This window comes from Piliocolobus tephrosceles, chromosome 1 (assembly GCF_002776525.5).
Source record: "Piliocolobus tephrosceles isolate RC106 chromosome 1, ASM277652v3, whole genome shotgun sequence".
Classification (NCBI taxonomy): Eukaryota; Metazoa; Chordata; class Mammalia; order Primates; family Cercopithecidae; genus Piliocolobus; species Piliocolobus tephrosceles.
The window spans coordinates 36675348-36686988 of record NC_045434.1 but is presented as its reverse complement, the minus strand read 5'-3'; the positions used below and the strand labels follow the sequence as shown (position 1 = coordinate 36686988).

Here is an 11641-nt window from a genome sequence, read left to right as displayed (position 1 = left end):
ATCTTGCCCTATTGCAGACTCAGTGTGTACTCCCTTGTTCTGCTTAAGCTCATGTGTCAATGGCCCTCATACATACCCAGCTTTCTGCCTTTCAGACCCCCTGACGGAGGGGGAGGGTCCTTCCACTGCAGCACTAAGTGGGGCACTTGCAGTCACATCGCCTTTGTTCCCTGTGGAGCAGATCTACTGCCCTTGTAGGGCTGATGCATTGCAAGGGGCTGAACCTCCTCCACTGCCTCCTCTTGGTGTAAGTAAACACTGTGCCACCTGAGCCTGGTGTGTGTTGTCTGTCCTCAGTGACCCTGAGTCATGCATTGGTCTCTTCCCTGGGAGGCACGTATCTGCCTTTTGACCTTGGCTGCACAGCCTGGATACCCAGCAAACCGTGAAACAATCTCCGTGTTTCACACCTTTTACCGTGGCAGCCAGTGCCTCCAATTCCTGAGCTTTGCTGGGATTTTGTAGGGCATTAGCTGTTTCTCCTCAGTAGAGTCATGCATGCTTAACCACTGGGATATGTTCTGAGAAATGCATTGTTAGGTGACTTCATTGTTGTGGAAACATCGTAGAATGCACTTACACAAACCTAAATGGTACAGCTTGCTACACACCTACGCTACATGGTGTTGTCTATTGCTTCTAGACTACAAATCTGTACAGCATGTTACTGTATTGAACACTGTAGGCACCTGTAACACAAATGATAAGAATTTGTGGTATCTAAACAAACTTAAATATAGAAAACAGTAAAATCACAGTATAAAAGATAGAAAATGGAATGTGTATATAGGGCACTTACCATGAATGGAGCTTGCAGGACTGGAGGCTGCTGTGGGTGAGCTGGGAGTGAATGTGAATGGCTAGGACATTATTATATACTTTTATACAACTGGCAGCACAGTAGGTTTGTTTACACCAGCCAGTGTCACCATAATCTCGTAATGTGCCACACTACAATGTTAGCCATGGCTGTGACCTCCTTAGGTGACAGAACACTTTCAGCTCCATTATACAGAATCTTCCAGGCCCACGGCTGTACATACGGCCCATTGTTGACCACTATGTGGGGCATGACTGGCTTCCCTTCTGTAGGCACTCACCACTGTACTTCTCCCCAGTGCAGGTCTCATTGTTCTTGGCTCTGCCGTGTCAACTGCCATCCTCTTGACTGCCACTTTCATATAGTTTGATTCAAGGTTACAGGTATTTGGTCTTTTTTCCAAGAGTCTATTTGTTATTACTATTGTACTATTGTGTCCTCAGCACCAGCCACAGTATCTGGCACATAGTAGGCACTCAAATAATCTGGTTTCTTTTTTCTGAGACAGGTTTCACTCTGTTGCTCAGGCTGGAGTACAGTAGCATGAACACGGCTCACTGCAGCCTTGACCTCCTGGGTTTAAGCGATTCTCTCACCTCAGCCTCCCAACTAGTTGGGACCACAGGTGTGTGCCACTGTGCCCCACTAATTAAAAAAAAATTTTGGCGAGATGGGGCCTCACCATGTTGCCCAGGCTGGTCTCAAACTTCTGGGCTCAAGGAATCTTCCCACCTTGGCCTCTCAAAGTGCTGGGATTACAGGTGTGAGCCACCATGCCCAGTCTCAACTATCCATTTTATGAGAGGAAGAATTTCTTAGGACCTATTGTAATTTGGGGCCAATTTTTTTCTGAGAATTTCCGCAATGTTCATGGTTCTAGGGGCAACTAGAAGAATTCAGGTAAGATGATGGTGGTTACCACTTCTAATTTGTTGGACCACAGACAATTCATTATCCTGAGTGCTGTGCATTTCCATCCTTGGATTGTTTTTATTCTTCTATCACTTCAGCTCCATTCTCCTCCGAGCTCATATTTCCGGAAATAAGTTACAGCCTCCACACCTGGGCATCAGCTGGTTGCACTTCTTCGTGGTCCACTTGAGTATGACTTTTCCATGTGTTATTTTGCAAAGGGTTATCAAAATTTAGGTCATTTGGGAGAAATGGCATTTGCCATGAATTGGAAGAAATTAATAAAACAGTTATAATTTATCAGAGAACTCTTTCCTGACTCACTCCTACCCTTATTGGGTCCTTTTTGTTAGAACTTGTCACACAGGTTTTCAAAATATCTTTTGGTGGCTTTCATTAGACATTAAGTTTCTTGAGGTCAGGGACCACGTCTGTCTTTTTTGCTACGTTCCCAGCACTCAGCACAGTACTCAGAACATGAAGGTGGTGGTCAGTGGCTATCTGCTGGATCTATGAGTGTGGGACCAAAGCCCAGACTGCTCAAATGTATGTACTGATGGCATTTATGTGCAGGTAAATAGCTCTTATCCACAGCTTACCTTATTCTACTGTCCAAGCATCAGCATCCTGTGACTAAGTAAGAAATCAGAAATAAGTGAATTTTATGGGGACTAATTTTCTGAAGTTGGCTCAGGAGGGGAAAAATGGAGACCTGACATAAAATTAATTTATAAATCAGTTTATTTACAGATTTTATCTTTTCTTAAAGTATATTTCAGTTAACAAATCTATTTACACAGGTATACATGGGAATTCATCCCAGTTATTTTACAGATCATACTTACAAACCACACCCTTAAGTGTTCGGTGCAAAATTGCACTGGATGTGACTATTGGCTGAAAATGGCCTGATGACCAGGCTATTTACACGCACACAGTAAACGGGTTTATTTTTTCATGTCTGCACAGTACAGTACACACAAGGAGGCTGAACCTCCCACAGAATGCTTTGCAATGTGTTTACCAAGAAGGCTTTGCAAAGTTCAGAAGGAAAAGCTATTAAACATAGATTAATTAAAATGACAGTACCTCCTTTACATCAGTTTACATTTTTTCTTCACATTTTTATAATACAAAGATATTTTACTGAATTGCTGCACAACCAGTTGAAGATGATTTGTAAACATGTAAATTCCTACAATTTGCATTAAACGTCATTGTAGTTTCTATAATTTGCTCTTTGAATTAATGTTTTACTCACTAGTATTCTTAAGGTAGTAAAAGGAAGATGTAAGTTTGTATTTCTTGCAGAAAAGTTATGAGTCTCTAATGCTGTGCTACAGAAATTCTTTTGCGAGTACACACTTTATTCAAGTATTGCAAAAAGCTAAGGCCACTTTTTTTCAAGACAAGAAAGTGAACAAAATTGTTTTTATCAATAGGCCACAACACTCTTATGAGCAATGAAATCTCTTTTGAAAGATAATTTCTCAGAGACCTGTAGTCACAGAAGGAATTTTATTTTCTTTTAGGTAAAAGAAAAACAAATTACCTTCCTTATTAATTACGTTTGAGCTCTCCCCACTTTTCCCTACGGTAAAAATTCCTGTGTAGACCTGAAGAGGGAATCTATACCCTGTACTTGTTTAACCCAGAGTTAACTACTCTGGATAGCACAAATTGTTTTGGACTCAGAAGTAAATCTGAAGCCTATATGTTGGTTTACTACTAAATTCTGATAGTGCTATTCTAAAAGATATTACTGCTGATGCAAAGATTTTTTTTTTTAGAGGAATTATGAAGGAAGAGTGAAAGAGGACGAGGATGTAGGGAGAAGGAACAAAGATTAGAAAGAGGGAATATTTAGGTTCTTGATTAAGAGGCAGAGCTGATTTAAAAGATACCAACATGGAACGAGTGGCTGGGTATCCACATCTATCTTTCTTAATCCTAAGAATAAAGCCATTTCAATTAGATCCAAATAGTTAATAAGAAATCTGCTAATTATGTATTTTTGTTTTTTAATTTTGCTACCAAACTACAGATAATCATTTCTAGCAAAGAATAAGACTGATCCATTTCTGCCTCTCATGTGGAGCCTAGGATTCTTCAGATAGTAAAGACAGTTGGAGTCTGTCAGGACAGCTACTGCCACATTCTTGGCAGCACTTCTTACCAGATTGCTGATTCCATGACTTGTATTATTATTATTTTTTCTCTTTCTGGAGTCATAATGTCATAAAGAATAAACTTTCTTATTAAAAATTGGTTTTAGGTCCAAATAATGAAGATGTAGAAAAACAACCTACAGTCCCATTATAACATTTTGAAATTCATTTATAAAAAATTTACAGCAGCTGTAAAGTTTCAGTATCATAAGGACAATGTGATCCTACAAACAGCCAAAGGATGCAGACAAGATGCTTTTCTGTCTTCCAAATAACACAAACTGAAAAGAAAAGCCTTTGCTTTTCCTTGACCACATAAAAATAGTATTTCCACACTACTGGTCAATAACCCCAAGAAACCTTTGCTTTTCTTAGTCAATATGCTCATTATGGCTACAAGACTACAGCTCAACATCACAAGCCCAGAAGAAATGCTGGTAAGACATCAATCTGAGCATTTCCCGAGACCCAATCACAACATTTCAGTGCTTTCCTTATTTGTCAAGAGCTATCATACCAGTCACTGTGCAAAATGCAAATATTCCAATGATTATTTCAGTACGTTTCTAATAACGACAAGATGAAACCCAAGAGGAATGGGAGTGTGCATAGTGAAATATTTAAGATGTAAAGGCAAGTTTGGAGGGAAGATGCAGAAATGAACGAACGTGCACACCTAAAGATTATACCATCTTTGGGGTTTTTCTAACACATTTTGAAGCTATAACATTCCAGGATATTTGTAAATATGAATCCAGTGGATGTCTTGGATCATGCTTCTAACCAGGACCTTCAATATTAAGGCATTTACATTCGCGCCTAAGAGTTTCCACATTCTTCTAGATTACTTGAAGAGGGACAGGACTGATGAACAGAAACCAGTCAAGAAGGCAGGGTACTGAGGTCCCAGGAGAGCATCTCTTATGCTCTAATGTAGCAGCTGGAGTCTATATATTTTTTTCAGATGCAGGTAATAGTTGTGAGAAGCAATGCTGCAAGAGAGGCAGAGTTAAATTGTACAGTGTCTTTAAATCATTTTATCCCATCCTGCTACTGCAGGTGATCTTGGAAAAGCCCATCTTCGTTTCACTAAATTAAAATGACTTCTTCAATATGTGTACTGGTTTGTTAAAACCATAGGTTCCTGTGCAAAGACTGAACCACAGAAGCTTCAAGATGGAGGTTTAACTATTACAAGAAGAATCTTTCACTTCTGAATAGGGACATACATTTTCAACTTAATAATTTATCTTAAAATAAATTAAAAAATGTTCCATAGCGCAAAACAAGCACACAAACAACAGACAATATCTTTTTGTCTTTGGTGCACACACTCATTTCCTAAATCATTCAAGTAACAGCATCTCTAACTTCTTGGGGAAAGATGGGAGTTGAAGGTTTGAAGGCCAAAATGAATTATTTCCACTTTGCCATGCCTGGATGCCTGAGATGGTCCTGAGTATCTGTGATTCTGGGAGCAGCTGGTAGAGATTCAGAACGAGTAAGAAAAGTGCAGGAGTAAACCAAGGGGTAGAAGAACCAGCCCTGCATTGGTCCTTTGATCCCAGTCTTCAGTAGGGGCATTTCTTTGTTGTTACGCCCACATAGAGAACACTAAACATAATGCAGAGGTTTAAAATTCTTTAGATGGTGCTCAGAAAGCAAGGCTACCACTTATTCCTGTTAGCCTGACAGTCCACTTGGTGCTGCTCAACTACAATAATGGAAGAAAATGGTCTTCAAAAAGAAATGAAATAAACTCCAGAATGTGAAGTTGGCAGACATTATTAAGCTTGCCTATTTTAGAAGCGATTAAGGTTTTAATACTGTTTATAGACTATAATGTCCATTTATGACTTCCATGGTATAGACCAGAATTACATTTCAAAAGTGATGTGATGCATTGATCTATACCTCTCTCACTTGACTTCAGACTCAAATAAGTGATACTCTAGTCTAAACTCAGAGGTAAGTCTGCTGTTTTTGGCCCTCTCTGAGACCCAGTGGGGTTGCTAGGGAGAGGTATACAATTACACTGTGCAACTCTGCCCACCGAAAATAACCAATTAATCCAGTGGATAGTCTCGAAAGACAAAGGCTGTAATACCAGATATACCACATTGTCCTATGAATTCCATACTGGTAGTCTTTAAGAGTAAGTACAAGGTCCGGAAGCACTCTTGCTATGATGGCGATGGGGTGTACATCAGGAGGCAGAAAGGCCCAGGACTCACATTAGCATCAGTGTTCGATTTATTTGCAAGATGTCACACAAGTAGCATTTTCCCCCTGCTTTTCACTGATCTGATTCAGAACATCAATAGTATCTTTGATCAGGGTCTCAAAGATCCCGTCGGCGAGCTGCATCTTCACACACAATTCATCCTCATCATAGTTCACCCACTGTGCCTCCTCCTCATGGAGCTCCTGAACCTAGGATTTAGAAGACAACAAACTTAGAAAATTCCTGTCACACAAAAGCTAGAAAATATAATTGCTGACTTTGTAGTCCTATCCATAGGAATACAGCCCAAGGAAATAAACCAGAGTAAAAAGGTAATTCATATGACATCAATACCCTTTTAAAATTGCAAAAAGTTTAAAAAACCTCAATTGCCAAATAATATCAAGATGACTTCAAAAATACATTTGACAATATTGGAGTATTTCATAGATATTAAAGATTACCAGTATGTTGTCTATGTGAACGTAAGGGAACATGTATTCCATAAGGAATTCCATACCATAAGGGAATAAGGAATTTAAGGAAGGAGAACACAAAATATTAGACAGAAATGTTCCTCTACTTACAATGAAGTTATGTCCAATAAATTCGCTGTAAATTGAAAATATCATTAAGTCAAAAATGCAGTGAATACACCTAACTTACTGAACATATAGCTTGGCCTAGTCCATCTGAAACATGCTCAGAACATGTACATTGGCCTAAAGTTGGGCAGAATCACCTGCATCACAGTCCACAGGAGAGTATCGGTGTTTACCCTCATGATGGTATGGCTGACTGTGAGCTACAGCTCACTGCTGCTGCCCCCATACCACTTATTACTAGCCCAGGAAAAGATCAAAATTCAAAAAATCGAAGTACTGTTTCTAGTGAGTTGTGTTGCTTTCACACCATTGCAATGTTGAAAAACAGTTAAGTCGAACCTTCATTAGGTAGGGGACATCTGTATATGGATTTACAATTATAAAATGCATATATTAAAAGACAATATTGAATGTGATTCTGGAGTATTATAATAAATGAATAACACTTGTTATAAATAAATTTATCCTTACGGTAGTTTTCAAATGCAATACTGCTTGTTTATTTTTCGAATCACTGTTATATTAATACAATACTTGCTCTTTTTGCATTTTAGGATTCTTAGGTAAATAAAAACTAATCAAATAGAAATAACCTCCCCAGATTTATTGCTTGTTTATAATACATGGAAAAAAACCTACTTTATTCTAAAAGAAACACATTAGATTGGCTGGGTGCGGTGGCTCACGCCTGTAATCCTAGCACTTTGGGAGGCCTACGTGGGTGGTTCACCTGAGGTCAGGAGTTCGAGATCAGCCTGGCCAACATGGCAAAACCCCGTCTCTACTAAAAATCTGCCAGACATGGTGGCACGTGCCCATAGTCCCAGCTACTAGGGAGGCTGAGGCAGGATAATCGCTTGAACCCAGGGGGCGGAGGTGGCAGTGGGGCAAGATTGTACCACTTCACTGTAGCCTGGGCGACAGAGTGAAACTCTGTTAAAAAACAAAACAAAAACACAAAAAACCACATTAGATGTGCTACACAAAATAACATTGTGAATGGGATGGAGGCCAGATAGGGAAGTGAACCCTGATCTAGTCACAAATTCAGCAAAATTAATTGCAGTGAGAGGGGTCTCTAACTAGAAGTCTTACTTGGCAAAAAGCCAAGTGACAACATGCTCCTGGCTTGCCCCAATCATAGTTTCATCTTTAAAAAAGCACAGAAAGTGGGCCAGTGTGGTGGCTCATGCCTGTACTTCTAGCACTTTGGGAGGCGGAGGCGGGTGGATCACGAGGTCAGGAGTTCAAGACCAGCCTGACCAACACAGTGAAACCCTGTCTCTACTAAAAATACAAAAATTAGTTGGGTGTGGTGGTGTGAGCCTGTAATCGCAGCTACTCAGGAGGCTGAGTCAGGAGAATCGCTTGAACCCGGGAGGCAGAGGTTGCAGGGAGCCGAGATTGTACCACTTCACTCCAGCCTAGGCCACAGAGTGACTCCATCTCAAAAAAAAAAAAAAAAAAAAAAAAAAAGCAGAGAAAGTGAACAGGGGAACTTGTACTCTGGTTTGCCTTACGAGGAAACAAGAAGACTCTAGCAAAAAAGAGACTACATCATCCTGAAGCTTGAGAGAGTAAGAGAGGGGAAGAATAGTATTGTCCAACATATATCCTTGGCTGGAGTTGACAAATATGTAACAGGGTGGCTGCCACATTCTTTCTCTTTTAGAAAGGTTGTTTGGGGGATATGTAAACATTCATTCCTCTGTTCCCTAATGTACCACCAAAAAGGGTTCTATGGCCAAATAAGTTCTGGAGAACTCTGGAGAACTCCCTCTGGGAGAGTTACACTGTACTTAAGCCTATGAGACAGAAGCCCACCAGTAAAGAAACTTGTTTAACTCAGCGTTTCCTATATTTAATTGACCACAGAATCATGGGTATCTACGAAATACTTGTCAACCTACCATGGAATTGGTGTTCCTCTCTTATGAAGGATGCTATAATAAAGAGCCTAATATAAGACTTCTTGAACTTGTGCTGAGGGATGGTCTAGGTGTGTACACAAAAAATTTCACATCTCCAGTGAATTTGTTATTCAAAGTTGCACAGCATTCCTTTTTATAACAGTTCTTGCAGACCCTCCCACCTTTTTTTTTTTTTTTTTTTTTTGAGACAGGGTCTCACTCTGTCACCCAGGCTGGAGCACAGTGGCACGATCTCAGCTCACTGTAACCTTCACCTCCCAAGCTCAAGCTATCTAGCCTGCCTTGGTCTTCCAAAGTGCTGGGATTACAGATGTGAGCCATGCTCCACAGCCTCTCTTGGCCTGTAATATTAAATCTGTTCTTTGAGCAATTTCCTCCACGATAACAAAATTTAGGAAACACTAAGGAAACCTTTTGTGCGCCTGCAGTAGAAATACATGCTCATGACATTTTTAATTCTCTCTCTCGGTGTAACCTCAAAACGTAAGATTTCAGTGTTGGCAAAAGCTTTGTTCCTACTTAAGAACAGGAACTATTTCTCTGTCACTCAGAAAGAACATAAACTTTTCCATTTCTCTTTGGCCTTTAGAAAGCTCAGAGTGTAATTTGGAACTTCCACTATAACAACTGAGGGATCTCATAGCCTGCAAATTTGCCTCTATTTTTTTCTTCTGATCTTATTATATTCTTTGACTCATTTCCCCGATCCTGCTCCTGAAGATATATATATGCATATGTAAAAGTTAACACATTTAAAATATAAACGGCTTAATTAATTACATCTGAAAGACTAACAGTTTTTTTGTTTTGTTTTGTTTTTTGGGAGCGGAGGAGGAGACAGGGTATTAGGCTGGTGGAATATAGAAATGTAGTAAACAGAATGTGGCCCAATTTCAGCAAGCAGATGCCAGGGTCTTTCACTGTATCCTTGTGAACAAGTTGGGAAAAAAGAGACAGGTCAGTTAGGTGGATTTACACTTGTTTGAGATGGAGTCTCACTCTGTTACCCAGGCTGGAGTGCAGTGATGCGATCTTGGCTCACTGCAACCTCCGCCTCCCGGGTTCAAGTGATCCTCCTGCCTCAGTCTCCCGAGTAGCTGGGATTACAGGCATGTGCCACTGTGCCCAGCAAATTTTTGTATTTTCAGAGAGATAGGGTTTTGCCATGTTGGCCAGGCTGGTCTCAAACTCCTGACCTCAGATGACCCAGCTGCCCCAGCTTCCCAAAGTGCTAGGATTAGGTGAGCCACTGCACCTGGCTAATTTACACTCTTTTGATTAAAGGACAGCTCTCAACCCGAAAGGAAGTTTCTGCCTTGAAGACTCAGGGAGTTTTTCCTCTGCACTCCCATTCTATTTTCTTCATATTCCATTACAGCAATTATCATGCTAAATTATATTCTGTGTATCTGTTTTCCCACTAGGCTGTGAGCTCTTAAAGGGCTGTTTCTTTTTATTTATGATTCCCTCGTGACTAGGACAGTCCAAATAGAAGGTGCTATATAAGTATCTGGCATACAGAATAGATAATTTTTGTGAATAGTGAAAGGCTGTCTTTAGCTCTACTTCATTGTTTTTAGCAATGACCTAGATGAAGGCAGGTACATCAATTTTAGAAATGACATGAAGCTGGGAAATATAACTACGTTCAAAGAAAGAATCAAGAAATGTGGTGGTAGCCTGGAACAATGGGCCACATTTAACAAGATGAAGGAATAAATAAAGTTCTGTAATAGGGTCCAAAAAAAAAGCACTACAAAAGCACAGGTTGAGCACAGGTTGGTCTTGGGGTTTTCCTCAGCTCCTGTAAGTACTCTAAGTATGATACAGGTAAAAATAAACAAAAGAAATGTGATCATAAACTGCACTAATCAAAATATACTATCTAGAAAAAAATAGGTTGAATGACTACTAATTAAATAATACACAAGGCTGGGCGTGGTGATGCATCCCTATAATCCTAGTGCTTTGGAAGACTGAGGCAGGAGGATCCCTTGAGCCCAGGAGTCCAAGGCTGCAGTGAGCTACCATCATGCCACTGCACTCCAGCCTGGGTGACAGAACAAGACCTTATATGTAAAAACAAAACCATGAAACATTATAAAGCTAATTCTGAGCACCGTATTTAAAGAGGGACACTGACAGAGCTACAGTTATGTTGAAGGGCTCAAAACTATATCAGACAACAGGAGACAATACTAATGTTTTATAAGGAGAAAAGACTCGGGTGAAACATGATAGCTGTTTCAAAAGGGTGTAGAAAAAATTAAAGTTGTTACATAAAACTCCAAAGCTGTAGAAGCAAATTGTAATTAATTGTGTGAAAGCCAACTTAGGCTTAATATGAGAAAGAACGCAGAGACAGGAGGAACTCAGGAGTGCTGAGTATCCTTCTTATCAGCTCCCAGGCTATAAAGGAGATTTATCATCTTAGGTGCAATTCTACCTACAGTACAGAGATTTTTCAAGGCTACTGTACATAAAGGTTAGACAAACAGTGCTCTAATTACTTGCTACTCATTCCACAGCATCTATACTTTGAGAATGCACTGCTAAAAATAGCTCGAATTCTTAGCTAACCTAAGATACAAATTAATCAATGCCTTTGTGAAAGAAAAAAAGGGCAGTGAATGAGAACTAGAGGTGAAAGAAAGATTTCTCTTCTTGTTTGGCTAACAGAGGCCTTTATGTCTAAAAAATTATTTGCATTTTATTCACCTGAAATAATGCCTGAAGACACAAATATAGTTAGATTGATTAGGGACATCTCAGTCCAAGCAACAGCTAAAATACACATTTTCTTAAATTGGAAGAAGCAACTGTTTATTATGAAATGTTTAGTAAGATAGTTCATCATGTTACAAATATTTTAAAATGGGGTCATTAAGATTTTGATAAAAGAATCACCACGATCAAGTAGGATTTACTGCATACACAATCAATAAATATGACACACCACATAACAAAATGAAGGATAAAAA

At 39.6% G+C, this 11641-nt stretch overlaps 1 protein-coding gene across 4 annotated transcripts in view; it reads right to left on the bottom strand.

Moving 5' to 3' along the window:
• Positions 1 to 2455: 2455 nt before the first annotated feature.
• The window catches only part of CEP350 (centrosomal protein 350), a 163246-nt gene continuing 154060 nt past the window's right edge, over positions 2456 to 11641 (bottom strand). For 3 of the 4 annotated variants that reach the window (XM_023194268.3, XM_023194270.3, XM_026448164.2), the window contains one exon: positions 2456 to 6333. In XM_023194268.3, coding sequence (XP_023050036.2) covers positions 6154 to 6333 — 180 coding nt within the window. In that variant the 3' untranslated portion in view covers positions 2456 to 6153. The remainder of the gene's footprint in view (positions 6334 to 11641) is intronic. The other variant, XM_023194269.3, reaches the window with a different exon arrangement.